The sequence below is a fragment of the Charadrius vociferus genome, unplaced genomic scaffold, assembly GCF_000708025.1.
Source record: "Charadrius vociferus isolate BGI_N301 unplaced genomic scaffold, ASM70802v2 scaffold744, whole genome shotgun sequence".
NCBI classification, from domain to species: Eukaryota; Metazoa; Chordata; class Aves; order Charadriiformes; family Charadriidae; genus Charadrius; species Charadrius vociferus.
This window is the reverse complement of record NW_009648252.1, coordinates 695,467-715,522: the sequence shown is the minus strand read 5'-3', so window position 1 is coordinate 715,522 and position 20,056 is coordinate 695,467. Positions and strand designations below refer to the sequence as shown.

The 20,056-nt window shown below is 39.7% G+C and overlaps 1 protein-coding gene across 1 annotated transcript in view; it reads right to left on the bottom strand.

The window, feature by feature from the left end:
• The window catches only part of MCTP1 (multiple C2 domains, transmembrane 1), a 177,353-nt gene that overhangs the window by 141,037 nt on the left and 16,260 nt on the right, over nucleotides 1–20,056 (bottom strand). Inside the window, exons 2-4 of the mRNA XM_009884339.1 lie at nucleotides 16,734–16,876; nucleotides 13,825–13,904; nucleotides 13,180–13,288 (exon numbers count right to left, since the gene is read on the bottom strand). Of these exons, the coding sequence (XP_009882641.1) occupies nucleotides 13,180–13,288; nucleotides 13,825–13,904; nucleotides 16,734–16,876 (332 nt within the window). The remainder of the gene's footprint in view (nucleotides 1–13,179; nucleotides 13,289–13,824; nucleotides 13,905–16,733; nucleotides 16,877–20,056) is intronic.

Genomic DNA, 20,056 nt, shown 5'->3' with positions numbered 1-20,056 from the left:
AGATGAAAAAAACAACATTCTTTTCCAAATGTCTTCCATCCTGAAAGCTTAAAAAAAGAAGACCCAGGTGCTACACCTTCCTCTCAATTATTGAGCAAAAATGGATATTTTTCTTACTTGTGTAGCACACATTACATGCCCTATAAAAGCCACCAGAAGGTACCAGACCGTGGTGCTCTCATCTTAGATGGTGTACTTTGTGGAGTACAAACACAAGGAAGGTTCTCAGATGAAAGCAAAATATTTATCTGTCACATTTCTTTTCTCTGGGAATGGCCAGTAAATCCACATTGTGCCAAGTCCCTCTATGTTACAGTAGAAGTGGGGAGACATGAAGTAGTGCAGCCCTTACAAAGAGGCTTCCCCCATGATTTCCACTATCAGGGAGCGGACAGCCAGCAATGGTGTTACCAAACCAGTCTGACCACACAGCTTCATCTGACCTTGCACTGGGTCTGGCTGGGACGGAGGTCCCTTTCCTCGCAGCAGCCCGTCCAGCGCCGTGCTTTGCATCAGTGGCTACGCCAGCGCTGGTAACACAGGAACGGTCTGGCTCTTGCTGATCAGTGCTCGCAGGACATCAAGGCTTTGTACTGGCTGGGGTCAACCAGGTTGGACGGGGCTCAGAGCAACCCGGGCTGGTGGGAGGTGGCCCTGCCCAGGGCAGGGGGTGGAACTGGAGGGTCTTTAAGGTCCCTTCCAACCCAAACCATTCTACGATTGTATAACCCACCACACACTTGTTAGTTTCTCCCATCTCCTCACTACTCATTCTGACCTAGTTTGTGCTCACAGTGAAACTTCATTCCGAACACCACTGTTTTATTTCCTCTTACACACTCCTAATCATTAATATTTGAGCACCCCGAAACCTTCCTCTGAATTAAGTAGATATACACACAAATATATATTTCAAAGGACCTTTTTTTTTTCAGGCTCACTCTAAAATGTGTATATAAATTGTGCCGGAATCACTGTGACAAAACATATCCATCTGTGTTGTGGGAAGAGATGAGCTTAATTTGCACCATGGGAGATACTGTTAGACACTAGGGAAAAAAACAGCCTTTAATGGAAATGACAGTTGAGCACCGGAACCGACTCTCTCGGGAGGCCGTGGGATATCCATCACTGTGGATTTTAAAGGACAGATTAAACAAACACCTGTCAAACACAGTTTAGCTGTCATTGTTCCCACTTTAGGGTAGGAAGACAACTTTTCAGGCTGTTATTCCTGTTTTCTGTCTTTTTTGCACCTACCCTGCACACAGGTAGATTTTTAAATATCCCGGACACCTGAAATCCTGGGAAGTGGGGTCTGGCCTGTCCAGCCAACAAGACCCGCCATGCCATTGGCTTCGTCTTCCAGAGACATTTCTGTTATCCTCCCAAGTTCCTTCTCTCTTATTTTTTTTAAGTCCACCTCTCCCACTCAGCACAGTGAGCAAACAGCACGTGGAATCCACCATCCCTTACCCTTTCCTGAATTCACCTCCCGTAACCACACGGCAGATTGCACAGCGACACAGGCAAGAGGTGGTTTTTCATATAATAGTTACTGGTATCTTCAGATTCTTCACAGAAAAGCCTGCCTGCTCTAAATAAAATGAAATGCTCTTTGAGCATCCAAAGAAAGGCTTCTGCTTACGTTAAAGCAAACAACTAATTGTCAAATGCAGGTAGAATTACTTGACAACTCTGCAAAACGCAAGCTGTGTTTATCTAAAACTATCATTAACTCCTCAGGGACCATCTGCAAAGACAACCCTTACTACAGGGAAGCAACGACCATAAAATACCTGACTTCTTGCACCAAAAGCACATTTTTTTATGTATATAAAAGAAGCATGCAGGGTCTTCACCTTTCCCATTTCCAGCTATAATCAAGGGAGAGTTTTGATTTTGGCTGGAATATACATATGTCTATATATGTGTTACTTATACATATAAATCAGTGCTGAATTGTAATTACAGTTTCATTGACCCCAAGTTTAGTATTTCTGCTTTTGATTTTAAAGCACTTCACATTAGAAAGTGCTAGAAGAAGTAAGATTTTATCCTTTTAAAATTCTGGTAGTAAAGGCATGGCAAAAGTAATGAAATTTCATCATTAGAAGCTAAGAGAAGAATGAGGAGGAAGTACTTCATTAAAGAGAACACCACTTTTTGCATGAGAAAAAATAGTGCATTTAAACAGTCTCTTCTCGCCTCTGTCACAAGCTTTAGGCTTAATAATTGTTAAGAAAATGTTAAGCTTTTTTACTATTATTTTTGACAGAACTGCACTGAACAATACAAAAATGACAAGGAGAGAGAGAGCAATATGTGTGTTTCTAGCTCAGTTTTAACCTGCCAACATTTTAATGGGCTCCTTTCCCAGACCCTTTCCTCAGCTATTCATTAAGCCTCTGTGCTATGGAGAATGAGTAAATAAGAAGTCGGAACTGGAGAAAACAACTCGTCCCAATTCGTCTTGCTGGCCGGTGCTGGAAATCACAACGCTTTATTTGTCATCACAGGGATAGCTTGCACCTCACGGATTCTGGAATGGAAATCACTTCAGCAATTAGCACTGTTCATCTCACTGTCAGGAGCGGTGTTGACTATTAGCAATCAATTACCTGTCTTGCAAGCTGGGGCTTTTCCGTGCTCCTTTTATACCCTGTCCATAAACAACTGTTTTACCAAAGGAAATCTGGTGTCCAGACAGTCAAGAAAGCAAGAGAGGAGCAGGAATTCTGTTTCCACCGGGCCCAGGGAGGAGAGATATCTGGAATGCCTCTACCTTCGGCAGAGGAGTTAATGTCAAAAGGAAAATCTGCCCTAAGGGAAAACCGTGGTGGAACGTGGAGAACCGCAGAAGCAGAACAGGTCAGAGCCACACACAGAGAGAAAAGCCGTTTTCACAGGTCAATTTTTTTCCAACAGCTTTTTGAAAAGAAAAACAAAGCTGAAAAGTCCTGTATTTGGTTTAAATGAATGACTGATTATTCATATCCTACCCAGCACTGTCTTGTTGCTGTAGCAGTTGTCTGCTAACCCATGGAATATCCAACAAAGCGAAATCCAACGCACAGGAACTGAGGCTCGGGCACGCCGAGGTTATCGAGCAAACACATGGGTCACAAAAAAAGTGCATGAAACGGTCAATACTCCACTTCCACCTCTACCTGCGGTGTGATGAATCTTAGTACAGACGTAGTGGCAGAAATGGAGCTGCTTCCTCTCCTAGACCAAGCAGGAACAGCCCACCTGTGATGCCGTAATCACAGGCCAATGCTTTGCTTTAATGCCACATCAAGCTTCTGGTGGGTGAAACAAAACAATCAATTCCAAACTGCAAATTGTAACTTCCCAGCAGAACTTTTTTTTTTTCTTTTTAAAATAAAGAACTTAGCTTTTTTTTAAATAGCCCACTGGGAGTCTCCTTTCGCTGAAGACAGGAAGTTTGACTTTTCACAGAATGTATATGCGCTCTGACTTAATAATTGTTTGAATTCCATTTCTCCTAGACTCAGTGACAGATGAGTATTCCCTCTGACCCTAGGCAGCGCAGGCAGGGATCTCAGTTCCGTGAATTTTGATCAAGGTTATGTCTGGAATAAAGCAAACACAAGGGGGAAAAAAAACAAAAACCAAAAGAAAACAAAAGAAAACAAACAAACAAACAAAACCTCCAAAAAAAACCCAAAGCCAAAAAACCCAACAGTAACAGAAGGAAAAAACCTAACACTAAAATCAAAAGTGGTGGTGTATTTTTGCAATGCCACTAACAAATGTTGGCAACACCGGGGTGTTCGAAAACACTGGTTTACACACTAAATAGATAAAACGCAGACCTGCGTTGATCTAGGTTTTTCACAAGACTTTAACTTCATCTTCAGGATGCTTGGGGGGAGAAGTATTTGAAGTAGAGGCTCAGCATTTGGCCAATGTAATTGTTTGCAAGCACATGAATGCCGTAACACCGTAATGGAGAAGATGAGTTTCCACTCTTTTCGCAGCTACCACACATGCCCACGGAACTACGTGCACCCAGCGCACCTCATGGAGACAAGCAATGCCATAGTGGTCTGCACAGCTGTATCTTACGTCAAGCTACATGTGTTACGGAAGAGGCTGACTTCAAGTACGTAAATTTTACAAAGTAAAATATACTGTCTTACCCTGTAAAATCAAATTCCTTTACTACAAGTGCCATTTTAAAGACTCTTTTAGCTCTAGAGAGCTAAAAAAGTAGGTTTAAGAAATGTTATCATGATAACTCTTAAAAATTTTAATATTCTGTTTTTTTCTGAGCTCTCTGGAGGGTAACACAAAAACTTTGTGAAGAAGAAGGATCTCAATTAGAGCACTTTCTCTATTACCTAACAGCATTATGCTCTTATTTCCAGTCATTTTTTACAATCTGCAAATGATGTCTTATTTAATACGTATCATCCTGCACCCCAGAAAACAGCATCTATTTTGAAGGAATTCTTTGTAAATAAACAATTTTAAAAATTGTTTTCCTGACAGCAGACCAAAGATTTGGAACTCTGGAACAGCCTCACAATGCAAATGAGCTCCTGTGGTTTAACTGAGGTACTTCTGTATATAAATCACACACACACCAGTGCATGTAAGATGTTGTACGTGCACTACATCTCTAGGTAAAATTATTACTTCAGCTGAGATGAATGTAGAAAAACGCAGTATTTAAATTCATATGCTCACTATTTGCCAAATCTTTTGATGTGCCCCCTTGCAAAAACGGCAACTACTGAAATGTTATCAAATGAATGTAACAATGGAGAATATGGATAAATAATTCACTTGAACAGCCCTGAAGAATTCCCAGCTATCATGTTGTTCCATTCATTCCGGATTCATCAAAGCTCACGGTTGTGTCCATTTGAAATTTGAAGTATGGGAAAGTTCTTAATAAACTAGTTTTACAAACTGTCATCCAACACACTCAGCACACCAGGAGCTAAGGCATCACTTGCATTATGCAAACCAGCTGCGTCCTTCACCATCCTCACAGCTCTTCATTAACTCTTCACAAGTCTGAGCAGGTTAGAAATTTCAGGAAAAGTTAGACGAACCATAGGAGAATCAAAACACTACACCTCATCACTTCACCAAGTACCTTTGCTTCACAGATTTCAAAAAGGCAACAGAGATTGGGTACTGTCCTGTATCACAGCAGTAAACGGTGTGAAAACCCCATGCAAATCCCCAAAATTAGGAACCCTGCTCTTTTTTTTTTTTCAAAGGTTAAAAAAGCCACCTATATACAACACTGTTTATTATTAAACTTCTATTTAAATTTGTGCGTCAATATGCTAGAAAAGTAAATCATGTTACAAAATAAGTGAAATCACCTCATGCAGCTATGTCCTTTTTCTCATTTTAATACCTTCACATGATAGTACCTCAAAAAACCCCCGAGATCTACCAAATCAGCTCAGGACTTTGGGAAATTTAAATGCCATTTTTAATTATGTAGATAATAAGAAGGCTTAAAAATCAAAAGCAGTATGGCAGCACTAGCTAAGAGTGGTCATAAAACTGCTGTCATAAAACTGCTGAGAAACTATACCATTTTCTTTATCTTTTTGCAGATACGTAAGGAGAAAGATAAAGATGAATTTTATTCCACTACAGTGAAAGTCCAGTCCTTCCCTAGTGGAAAAGAACATACACTGCTCCTTTTTATCATGCGCACCTCTCCTAAGAGGAGCAAAGCCAGATACTGAATTTGCCTGAAGAGGCACCCGAAGAGCTGGATCAAGCGGAGACTAAGAATGATTCCTTACGCGCTCTGCTCACGGAAAGCCGGGCTGCCATTGCCATCCGTGCACCTCCAGCAATCCGGGACATTTCTTTTTGAGAAGCATCACTGTGCAAACTTCCACACACAAAAACTCTAGCCATCAGAGTAGCAAGTAATAGGAAATGAAAGTTACCCTTTGGTATAATCTCCTTGCTAACAAGTAAACTTAAAGGGAATTGTTTATACATGAGAAATTAAAGGTTTTAGAAGAAGAATCAGGAAATGTTTGCCACTTTCATGGAGTTACTAAGTGACTTCAAGATAGGCTATAATGCTATAACAAAGTTGAGAGGTTTAATGATTACATCAAAAGCTCAACAGTTTCATGATTTTGATTTGATGAAACACAAAACAACATCATTAAAACACAATTTGAAGTAGAATAAATCCTGTGCCACAAGTTTCCGGTCCTAAATGGCATGTTTGGTTAATTAAATGCCCAAAGCAGAGTTTCTTTATGTACCTGCTGCAGTAACCCCAGCCATTTTGGAGAAATTCCCAAGCTTCTATATATTTCATATGAAAATTAAGTCAGCAAGAAGGCATTAAAATTAATCATAGTTCTGGTCATGAAAAAAAAAAAAAAAAAAAGCCAGAAGACCACATGCTAAAAGTTACCTTACTTGATCTTTTCCAACTCTTCCTCATTAGCATTGTCTGAAAATAAAATAGAGCATTTTAATTACCTTTTCTCTGCAATACAGAAAGAGAGGCCAGCTGACTCCAGCGGGACAATCCACATTTAACCACCACTACAACTGAAGCAGCGACACGAACACTCCAGCGACAACTACACAAGACTGAAATAAATCCAGACAACTAGCAGCACTGTTCACGCCCAGCCATACTTTTCTGGGTGGTATGAACATCTCATTTCCAGCGACAATGCATCACATGAATGAGTGAATGAATAAATAAATAAATAAAAAGAAAGAATTAATTAGATACGCAAATGAAAAAAAAATTAATGTGCCATTACTGATAGTGACTTCCAATTTTGACTGATACTTGAATGATAGTTTTTTTAATATTAATGTGCTCCAATTTTTTGGAACATTGCTGTTTGGCTCACAGCTGTAGCCACCTAAGAGAAATCCTGCATAAGGCTCCTTGGACAACATATATCTGTTACAGGTGCTTTAAGGTTACCACTGCTAATTAGTTTCACAGCAGGAAAAATAGCTCTTTTGTTTGACGATTGCGCACAAGGGATAGAATAATATTCATACCTTGGCTCCTAAAAACCCCCCAAAACCTAGTAGCCCTATCCCATTACCTAAATACACTGTAAAGCCTTGGCACTGCTAGAGACAATGCTCTGACCTGCCGGGAGGCAAAGCGTCCGCAGACACACATTCTTAATCATTTAATAATAGAGACACACTGGTCAAGACGGATGTGGACAATTTATCTGTGAACACAACTGTTGCTTAAAGCAGGTGTGTGGAAACACAGAGAAATCAATTCCTACAATTTAGTAACATCTGGCAGGCTGGTGTTGACACTTTGCAAGAATAAATCAAAGGCCATTAATTTATATTGAAACTGTATGTCATAAGAAACCCTTTTTTTTAATGAACTATTGCAAAACCGCCTTCTTTTTCAGATAATGGAAATAAATTTTGAAATGCAAACATTTTCCTTGCTAATAAATAAAAGTATTACGTGGGAAAAAAATGAAAATGGGAGCAAATATGTGGCGTTTATATTTTTGAAATATCCAGGAACTTTTCAAATAGACACAGGTTTTGGGCAGAAGAAAAACAACTAGCTGCCGAGGAAAATTTGTAAGTTGCTATGGACGGTTAAAGCCCAAAGCCTCTGCCATAAGTTAATGATAACTGTGGCACTGTGGCTTTGGAAAATATACATAGACACTAAATATTTTATAAAGCTGGAGAAAGCCATTTAGCTCGTTTTTATAGGGGAGACACATAAGAATTAAGCAGCTTGAGGGCTGCAGCAGTCCCTGGAGAAGACCTCCGGGTTCCTGCTACACACCACAGCTCCCCCCGTCCTCCTCCTTGCCCAACCCTACACGGCTACAAGAAACTCGGCTCCACCGGGCTTGGGACCAGGCTGCCAGCAAGGAGGAGGATTTGTCCCGGCAGCTGAATTTACTATTGGTCAAATGTTATTTCAACTCCGGGGAGTTCACTTTGAGTAGCAGCTACAGAAACGTGTGACCGTACTTGTTGAGTGCGTCAGCATCACCACCAGCTGTAGCAGGACAAGCTGAAGCCACCATAACCATCCCTGGAAACCAATAAAACAAATATATAGCATAGGGCGGATTATGATGGGTGATCTACATGGAAATGTTTCATCTGAAAACATTCCATGGCCTGAGCCATGGAAGTATTTTTTTTTCCTCAGTTGTTACTATCCTTCTGGCAAATTGAAAATAAAATAATATCACATTATAAGATTTAAGATGGCAAGCAAATTGACAGCGTGTTAATGTTGTTAATATTTTCATATGAAGCAAAAGAAGTATTAAGCATCACTTGGGATAAATTATTTAAGGAAAAAACAATGCCATGAATTTTTATTCTCATTAAACAACAACATCCAAGTAGCACTCATGTTTCCTTTTTTCCCGTTTTCTATGCTGCTCAGCCCGTTGGCAGTGGTGGAACAGTAGTCCCCAATCTCCACTGGCCGCAAGGCAACAGTTGTCATCAAGCCACCAACTTCCTAATTACCAGTAGCGTAACGTTGCCTGCAAGACCGAGGTTGGAAAGAACTGTTGCAGAGCCGAGACGGGAGAGGTGCAGCTCCGCCGAACTCGCAGCCGCTCTGCCAAGTCCTCCCGTGACGAAATCTGAGTGGGGAGCGCCAGGGAAACGCACATGCACCGCGGCACCGACGGCTACAGCATCAGCAAACACAGCGTCCGCAGACAGCACGAACACGTTTCTGACCGGCAGGCATGCAGCTGCGAACGGACACGGACATGCACAGCGCGACGCGAACACAAAGGGAAATACGGATGGGATGCCGTCTGAGTTAAAGAAGCATAACAAGCATCACTGCAGCAGGTCTAAGAAAAAAAATCAAGTCATTGGTATTTCTGACTCCTTTTAAAGCATCCATCAAAGGGAGAAATTAATGAAAAATACAGAATGTACACCATAAGCATTATTTTTTAAAAGAAGAGTTAAAATGTTTTGTTTTTTTTTTCAGAGCTCACAGGTTTTAACGTTTTTATATACACATACTTTTCCCATATTTATTTCACATTGTCTTAGTTTGCACTAGTTATCTAAGCTATCTGTCATCTCAAAGCAAAATAATTAAAAAAGACGCATTAATGTAAAGGACAAGTATTGTTAACAGCACAGCGCAAATGCCAATGAATTATTGGAACTAGTGCTACTGCAACTTAATTGTGTTAGGCTGGAAATGGATTACACTTTTCACGAATGCTAAAGACATTCTTATTTTTACAGCTATATAAGAATAATTCATTCATCAATTTTGATTAACAATTTATGATTCTTCAAAAATTAGAACAAATCAGATTGCCCTCATTTGTCAAAACTTAAAAGAATAGGACTTCTACTCATGTACCTAGTTTGAATGTGATATTACAAGATTATTACTTTAAAAGTTCACATTTTTGTGGCTTTAGAACAAGCACTAGATCACAAAAGGCAAAGATACTTACAGACAAGATTTGCTAAAAATCTTTATTTGTTTACCTGCCCACACTCTTACATTAATATTCAATGATAACTGCAGGCTACTTCTGCATTTTCCTCCAGTAAAACCTACTACATGAATCTAATAGCGTGTTCTTATTTATGAAACCAGTATACCGAATCTCCTTTAATTGAAGTCACGTCCAATATTCTTCTACTGGAAAAACACAAATTGTAAACTACTTAACCACGGTTTTCACAATCCACCAGGACTCCAAGATAAACACTCCCCTCTCCTAGTCTGTAATATAATTTTACATACAGTTACACAGACAAATGCACATGTTAATATTCTTAATTGATATCTGAACCCAAAGATGCAATCTGTTTTGATCTTAGGAAATGGGATCTTCCAGCTATAAATTCTAAAGAACATCTCATCGGTCAGCACATGGATAATCTGCATTTCAGCAGAATTTCTTTCAGAAAGGTAAGGAAGAGGATGCTCCCGTGTACCAAATCTCTCTCTCATCTTGCACAAAAGAGAGTTCCACCCAAAAAAAAGAACCTTCTCAGACTGATTTCTTGTTTTTTTAAACCATTTGTAATAATACCTCTCTCAGACAGGTGGCAATAAGGCCGCTGATTTTGTACCATTTAACTTCAAACTTCAACCTTATCCCCTGACATAGGTGTGTCAATATTTCTCATGCAGCATGACAGACTGCACCTTCCTGCAATAAACAGCTCCGTTATTTCGGTATGCCACCAAAACGCTGTGCTACCAGACCTGACCTCTACCTACACGAATGTGTTGCCAAAATGACTTTCCCTTTATCTCCACATCAATTCACAACCTCCAAAACAGGCCCCATCGCTCAGTTCAGGCGGCGAAACCTGACTTGGAAAGTCTGATGTGCATCAAAGATCCACCGAACGACGCTCCACAACCAGCACGTCTCCTTCAGTGAGGCTGGGTTTGGATGATGACGATGGAGATGCCCAAAACATGGGATCTGGCACGATGCTGCTTCTGCAGCCACGCGGGGAAGCTAACACCTCCTACACTGAAGCTACTCATTTTTTTATTTCCCCAATGGTCCTAATAAACACTCTCATTTTAAATATATGGAATTAAAGTACGTGAATTTAATTAATAAAGTTAATTTCTGGGTTCTTCAGCTTGATGATTTAACTATTTTACACCATTTACACGTGACAACATGTGCAAGCAATTTAGAGTTATCATCTGAACGCATTAAAACTTATTCAGAAGAAAATACATTTTTGAAATGTAGGTCGTAGAGGGATATCAAACCACCAGGATTTAAGAAAACTTGCAATAGGAAAAAATTGCATGTGATGTCAGGAGACAGTGTTTCTACATCTTCTGTGCAGCAGTCATCAAGGCATATTTAAAAGTGCTCACAGGTTTTTATCTAAATATTTCAACTATACTGTTTGAATTATTACCTACATAGAGATACCCAAGGAGAAGGAAAACAATAATCATTCCAACAGTGTGTTACACAGATTGGGAATGTAGGAGTTGCTTTAATTGCTACTTTATGTGGTGCACATTTCCAGAGTGGACAAGAATTAGCTTTGATACCCTAATGTAATATGTAAAAGTTTATTGATCTCAACCATATTAAATTCAATAAAAATTATCCTCATTATTACAAGACCTTTTAAAAATAACCACGGATGACAGATTAACTGGAGCGATACATTTTGTAATATATCTACTCCTTAGAGAGTAAATGAAATCTGATAAATAAATAAATAATTACATGTGGTAACTGAATAAAAGATAATTGTGCCTTCAATTATTAAACCCATAACACATTCACATACACCGATTCAATATTAATTTTGTAGGTCATTTTTCCTGCATCGTGACCCGAATTCTCTGATTTTACTGCAACTTTGTGAGAACCTTTTTCAGTTTCTCATAACAAATACAAAGCTTCAGAATCTTAATCTCAATCTTGGACACTTTCAGAATGAATTCCCGTATAACAGTTTGAATGGGAAGAAAAACTGCTCCTTTGAGCTAAACTAAGAGGATTAGCTTACTCAACAGAAAGCTAATAATGAAATGCATTATGGCACAAACCCAGTTCTTCCTCCTATCACAGCCGGCCAGTTGCACTGGAAAAAAGTTGCTACTCAGCAAGTCTACAGCGCTCCCACTGCTCGTTACGTTCAGTTGCTAATTCACCGAGTAAAGACCCGTATGAAAGACACGTTGCACTGGAGTGTCTAAATTTCCCTTCCCACCTGCGATTTTCTTGAGCGCTCTCTGTATCACAGCTGATAACGCTGAGGGGCACAGGAGCTATCCTGTCTGTACAACGAAGAAAGGAAACGAACGCGCTGTCCGCATAATGGGTTCCCATGTAACAGTACAGTATTTCTGTGCTACGTGATCGAGGATTATGGCAGGATCATGCCAAAGCCGCTTGGAAAAACAGGGCTATTACCAGCTGACTCAGCAATGCTGGTCTTACCCAAATACAAACCAAAAAAACCCCACAAAGCCCCATAATGAAATATGTTTCTCAATGTAAGTGATAAACCCTTTGCAAGATGATATACTGAGTTGTCTGGACAAACTTATTGCTAAAAGAAAAGAAAATAGCCTGTTTAAATAAACTTCCTGCACATTACTAACATTTTCCATTATTTTTGTTAAGTTCTAACAGAACATTACAAAGAAAATTAAGAGATGAGGAACCTATTTTCCAAACTCTACATCTCTGTCATACCAAATACCAAGCACCTAGTTCCAATAACTGACTTATTAGGCTATTTAATAACAGCTAGCAGAAAAGTGGAAAAAGAACAGTACTACCATCCGCCAATATTCCTCAGGTATCCAACAGGATGATGGGTCACACTGCAGCATACAGACACACATAATGCTCTTACAAAAACCATATAGTTGGCCATATCCATGGAAAACTTCATCAAATTAATACTTTTTTCCTGGCCTCCCTGAAGCCAAAGAAATCCACATTAGTCTACAACCTCTGAGCAAGACACCGTCTCTCTTATTTCTGCCATATGTGTAGTACTACTGCTCAAGTCCAAAGTCAACTGACAAAAAGCTCACAAAACACACCCAAACTAGAGACAGACTTTGTCACAAATATCAGGATCGATAAAACTGGGAACTATTTTCAGTTACAACTACGCAGCTCACCAAAATAAGATTGATGAAGGAATTAAAGTAAACCTAGAAAACCACACAATTTTGTGATTGAAATCTGGTCATGAAATTGAAAAACATCAAATAATACTTTGGCACTAGATGCCAGAAAGCAGAAATACTACCGTTGTTCACATTTCTTTATTTTCAGTGTGGAATACGATTCAAATGTTCTTATCTAGGCATGGCAGCACTAGGTCCAAAATTCTTCGCCAGTAGTTTATTGCTATTTTTCCATATTAATCAGCACCATTCACCTGCAACTGACTTTATCTGTAACTGACTAACATTTATACTCCATCTGGATCCCTCCGTACTACCTCAGGGAGGATCCATTTCAGATGAAGTATGCTGTGCTGTACCAGAAACGCTGTCCAGCGTTATTTTAAGAACTGGAAAAATCAAATTAATCTTAGAATATGTGGTTTACTCTTGTGCTTTAAGTCATCTAACCACAGAACAATCGCACGAGTGATGACACATATTAAAACATTTACAATTACCACTTCTCGCTGTTCTTCTCTAGGAGCCAACAGAACTGTTAAAAATATACTTCCCAGATCATGGTCAGGGTAATGAGGATCCTTCAGACTCAAGGTAATGTGTGTATGCCTAGGAGACAAAAAATACATGCATTTATGCTCTCAGATAACGAAATTTCTCAATCGTGAGAATTACAGGTGCCTGCATTTACATGAAACTGCTTGAAAATGGTGCCACAAATTTGCCCTATTCCTACTTTTAAGTACTCATAAATAAATGCTAAATACTGGTACTCCATGTTAAGTACTTGTACATACTGAAGTAATCAAATCTGAACTGTAACATTAATGGATTAAAAAACAGAAAAAAAAAAGTTAAACAGTATGTGGTAATGCTGTGAATGAATATAATATAAAAACAAGATTAAAGTGGTTATGAAACTAACCTCTCCATAGACATCATAAAAAATGTTGTGCACGATGTTAATGTATTATTAACATTCATATTCAGTAATTCCCTAAAAATAAGTGTTTCTCCTCGGCTAGTTTTATGTAGTGTAGGTTTATATCACTATTTTCCAGCATAATATTCTATTTGCAATTCCACAAACACGCTATTAGCAGACCACCATAAAGAACTACTCCGTAGGCTTCTTTGTGCCATACCTGTTTAATTCCAATGAAGTGAGATCCAAAAATGCTGAACCAATAAAGTCATCTTGAAGTCCAAAGTCATAGTCAAAGACCTAAGATGCACAGGAGATACATGCATTTTTCACTCTTGGAAATATTTTTTTTTTTTTTAACATTTTCTTGCTTTATGAATGGTTCTAGAAACTCCTTTCCCAGAGTTAAGCCACATGTTTCTCACATGTCAAACCAGGAGTATGGGAAAGTAACCTGCAGCCTTCTGGCCCCAAAACATGTTTGAAACCACTTAACATAAAAGTCGGAATGCATCGTGTACAGGCACAGGGGTATACTACCATGAGACCTCATACGTGAATACCATCAATTTTATAAAAACAAAAGCAACATTTTTATGAACAGAGGCACTAAAAGAAGGAAGACCAAAGGAGTAACCAAAGTTAAGGAGAATCATTGGTTTGCTATATATTAATTGACATCCTTGACAATTTTGCGAAGCACAGGCAGAAGCGCAGGATATGATTGTGAAAAGCGGGTCATTACAGCACACGCATCAGCGTTAGAAATGATAAAATTGTAGGTTTTGAAGGCTGTATAAGTGTCTAGGGTTTAGAAATATTACAATCATCTAAGATGAAAACTTAATGGGTATGTGTAAGGAAACAGTGACATTTATTACTGCAACATGAGGAGCCTGCCTGCTAACTTGCTACCTACAAGAAAAAGCATATGGACAAATTAACTGACATCCAGGCAGGAATCTGTGGCCAGTATGTGGAATGGTATCAATGATTTGAGATGGATTATGCCTTCCCAAATCAGAAGGAAGAAAAACAAATAAACTGGGGATGGTCTTCAGAGAGAAATAAATGAAAAAGATGGATGGCAACAAGGAAAAGTTGTGACACAACATTACAAAAGTCAAAAAATGGGAAAATGTTGATCACCAAAATAAAATTTTCTAGGTAAGTTAAATGCTCTTAGCAAATATAGTTATAAGAATTTCTGAGGACCAGAACTTCAACTCTAACTAAGAGTGAGGCTTGTGCACAGCCAATAATGAGAACGTTTAACTTAGATGTGACAAGCCTAGGTTCAAGGTCTTCGATTTTGATAAAAATACTTCAGCTGTTGTATTACAGAAACCCTTTTCCAGGAGGCAGTCAAAGCTACTCATCTTCCACAAACACCTAAATATGGATGGGGTGAAGACAGCAGTAACAGAAATCCCACAGCCCAGTGGGGACAGCACTGCTGCAGGACTCACGGGGTTGAGTGCAGTATTTGACCACAAGTCTCTCGTATGCGTTGATCTACCTGAGTGGGTACCCTCATATTTTCTCTGCCTAACATTCATTCTAATGGGGAAAGAAAACACAGTGAAAACTCAGTTCATGTTGCAAAACAGAATTGTTTTCTCCCCCTGCAAATTACCAGGACGAAAAAGTCAAATAAGTATTTTCAGCAGACTTAGTATAACTTAATCATGTTCTAGACTATCTGGACAAGCTATAAAAACCAAAATATTTCACACAGTGTGTTCAGAGTACAAACATGGATAGACCTTATACCACTTCACACACTCTGCCTAGAAAAAAAAAGAACAAACAAATAAGAACACACACAGGTATTCCCTGGTGACCCTACGGCAGGGTTGGCATTTGGCACGAATGAATCAAAACCGGTAGCTATGTTGTAAGTGTCCTTCTTTGAACCTGTTTCCCTCTTTCACAGTGCTGGGCGCGCGTTCATTCTTTATGAGTCACTAAGCTTCATAAGGGCAGGAAAATGCCAACTGAGAATTATAATTAACTCTACACTTTTCTAATAACAATGTACTCTATCTGAGCAGAATACATGAAACATAGTTCAGATCAATACTCAAAGGCTGTTTAAGTGGCATTTATCTACTAAAAAAAATATACAGTTTCATACGTCAGTTAAAATTTGTCACGTATTTGAGATTAAGACTGATACTGATCTGAAGCATTATATCATTTCAGACCAATTAAAAGGATTACTCAGGTAAGACTTAATTTTCCAATCTCTCTCAAAGTATTTTTGACCTATGTATGTTCTAATTAGAACACTAAGACTACAGTTTTTCCAATAACATTTTTAGAACTTAATTTCATCTACTCTGTTTTACACAATTAAGGATCACTTTTGGATGTAGATCACCATAAACTACTGTGACCAGAAAAGGACATTTCCATTCGGTGCCTATAAAACAATAATCACATCTTCTCTAGTTTCCATTCCAATATGGCAGCTAAGAAATACTAGTGGCACTGCTGCTAATTACTCCAGGCATCACTGGCCTCTCCTTGATTTAAACTCAAGCTATATGTTATTGCAGAGTAAGCGATGCCTCTGTTATCACAAAATCATCCTCACCTGTGACATGCTGAGCAGAGATAAAATGTAAATAAAAAAAGAGCATAAAGCATTTTGAAGCATGTAAGCAAACCCTCTGTGTTCAAGCACAAATAGAAAAAAAACCCCAAACCTAGCAAAACTGGGCACACATCTTGATAAAGTCTCAACTTAACTTCAGCAAAGATTTGCTTTTAATGGAATAGATTATGCTTCATATCAGAATTATGCAACGATATTTCCATAAAGAAGAGGGATGCTATCATCATGAAACACAGTTTACTTCCTCTGTCTCTGTCCTTCTCAGATAACACTAAAGAAGTATAAAACAATTATGGCCTGGAATAAAAAAAAACGCCTGTATTTACACCTTTTTTAATTTTGACATTATCATTATACAGATGTAATTTAAATGATTTTCACCTCTAAATAGTCTTAAGGAATGCACTACTGCTCAATACATTTTTCAGTATACAAAAATTACAACATATAAATTATTTCAATAACTTTTCTGTTGTAATTCGACAGACGACAGTAAGACAGTGTCTCACCTTTACATACAACGGTTCTCTTGGGTTATCTATAAGAATGCAAGCTTTTTCCTCCCACACAGGATTGAGGTTCTTGTGTATTGTCTTACTTCTAAATACTTCTTTTCCTCCGAGTTTGAACTTGACATATGGATCACTGGTTCCTGTTAAAAGACACATATACAATGTGGATTATGTCCTTTTAATGCGTACAGAGACTAAATTACCTTAAACAGAACTAAATGTAATTTCTGCTGCTAAGTCAAATTAAAAACAGCAGCTGAGGAAGGCATTTTTTATTGTCACAGTTTATTATTTTCCACAGTGTCGTTACTCCCATAATTCACAGTGCTAACATCAAATGTGTGCTCACATTGCTGTCTTGTAGTTAGCATTAAAGTTGTTAGCATTAAAGTTAGTTAACTATTGGCATTAGCTGAACTTCTGATAGAGGGTCTTGCGTACAACCATTTTGTTATGTGCTTGGCCAGATGGTCGGCCTTGGGAATGTTTCTTCACAAGTAGCTGAGCTAATTAACGGAGGATCTCTTTGAGGCGTTCTCATGGATAACGAGGATTCCATCCTTGAGTCATATGAGAAAGGACACTTAATCAAGGAAAGCAAGTATTGTTGTCGTTCTTTGAAGTGAAACATCCTGGAGCAGACGAGCATACGAACCTTGAAGGTGCTGCTAATCTACCATGTTTTGAAAGACCTCCCCAACTTGGCAGAAAAGTGAAAATTCTGAGTGTCCTAAGCTGAACTACCTTCATTATAATGCTAAAAATCATGCCCATAGGCCAAGAACACCCTTGCCCAGGTGAAGACCCTTCTCTCGTGCAGGTGCAGTGACCAAGGAGAATGACACAACAAATATTATAAGCATATGTAAATTACTAACCAATCATTATAACTGGGAGCGTACTACCTTGTAACTTCTGTGTATAATTCTGACAAGGAAACCGGCATGAGGTGTGCACGGTTTGTGGAAATATTCCGCCGTGCAGCCTGGCCAGAATAAAGCAATGTCTCCTTTCTAAACATAGTCTCTGCGTTTCGGGGGAATCGGGACTCACACCTCTTTTGCAGGTAACACCATCACCTTCTGTTGTTTGCAATCCCTACCCAAAGTCATACTTGAAATACTGTCTCCTGAAGTGTAGTTTTTACTGAACAGAATTATGTCCTTGTTAGGACTGGGATTTTGTCTTAATGCAATCACAAGAATTGGATTATAAAGTTAAAATTGTTTCTGTAAAACATTAATCTAATTATCTTACGCCTTTGAAAAGGCACAGGCTCCACTGACACCACTAGTGTAACTCTTCGTTGACTGTACTTCGTCCAGGCTTCGCTCTTCCACAACGACACACCTCCTACAACACTCACGGTGGGCAAATCAACGCCAAAGTGAGCCCACAAAGTTCACGTGCTCCATGCAGCGACCAACTACCCGCGGAGAGCCTAAGTCCCGATACAGCTGAATAACAATGAACTATGACCAGAAAGACAACCCTGAAGGGACTCAAAAGAGAAACATGGCAGGAACAGAGAATGGACAGGATGTGGGTGTGGAAGTGTCAGAAGGAACAACTGGTGGAAGGAGGACTCTTGGGGTGGCACGTGCTGGGGGCACAGAGATCATCAGCCACCCAGGAGAACATCTGCGTCCTCCTCACAGGACACCCACGTGGGGAGACAAAGGATAGCAAGCAAAATCTGATGGCGCACACAGAGGCATGACAAGACAGAGTAATAAATCACTACCACCTACCTGAAGGTACAAAACCTCACATCCAAAAGCAGCACAGACATGGTCACCCCAATAGAGGAAGGCCCAGAGACATGAGGAGGATGTGCTGGCTGCCATCCTTCACCTCCCCACCATGCAAGACCCAGATAACACATCTGTGCTCGTGAATTTGAGCATGTGGGTCATGAGACTGAGAGTGTGAAAGCAAATGACCAAAATCAGTTTTGGTTTACAATAAAACCACTTTCCCCAGCCACAAGTTTGACACTGCGATGTGCTATGTTGCCATTACTACGCTGCGGTGCTGCTTCCCATAACCTGACCTCAACTCCCGGTGCATTGACTTGAGCCAACAAGTGGGAAAGAGAGTGAGCCTGGGGGAAGGAGAAGGACTGAAGTGACCAAATGCCTCTTCCACTTGTGTCACTTGGCATCTGGATGTGCACCAGGGCACAGCTACAAGACAGAAAAGTTGTGCTTGCGACGGTCCTCATGAAACCACCACCTCCGTGGTGGACTGAAGAAAGACTACTCATCTTTTCCTGCATATTTTGACTACAAAAATACAGTTAAGTCTTTAAAGAAAACAAAAAAGCTGGATAGAAAACCTTCCCTAAAGTGCCAGTTGGTAAGATTTCATTGTTATGTAAGTGAAATTCATACTAATGAAAAATATTGGATGGGATTCATATTTCTATTTCTCTCTCAGCAACTTTGGAGCCTTAATTATATCAGTGTGATTGATCCAAGACTGTCTTAAAATAAGCAATAACTCTAGCATGAATAATAATTACATCTTCATAAGAAACAGCAAAACTATAAGACACACTTTTTTTTCCTTTACTTTTAACGCTTTTCACAAGAACAGCAAATTCTCGAGGTTTGCGTTTACATCCACTGGGCAACGCAGCCATTGGCTTTTGCTAAAACTGCAACACACACTCCTAAATATAAAGGCTGGCACGACCAGAGCTCCGTGCACTATTTCATGCAGCCACGAGATGTCAGTATTCGTTAGCTAAAATCACAGAATCACAGAATTTTCAGAGCTGGAAGGCACCTCTAGAGCTCACCCAGCCCCACTCCCCTGCTAAAGCAGGACTGCCCAGATCACATCCCTCAGGACTGCATCCAGGCGGGTCTTGAAACCCTCCAGAGAAGGGGACTCCACCCCCTCCCCGGGCAGCCTGTGCCACTGCTCTGTCACCCCAACTGTAAAGAAGTTTTTCTGTCTGTTGGAACGGAACTTCCTCTGTTCCAACTTCACAGAATCACAGAATGGTTAGGGTTGGAAGGGACCTCTGGAGATCATCTAGTCCAACCCCCCTGCCAGAGCAGGGTCACCTACAGCACGTTACACACGACAGCGTCCAGGCGGGTTTTGAATGTCTCCAGAGTGGGAGACTCCCCCACCTCTCTGGACAGCCTGTTCCAGTGCTCCACTACCCTCAAAGTAAAGAAGTTCCTTCTCATGTTAAGATGGAACTTCCTATGTTCAAGTTTATGCCCATTACCCCTCGTCCTATCACTGGGCGCCACTGAAAAAAGACTACTCCCATCCCCCTGGCATCCTCCCATTAAGTATTTGTA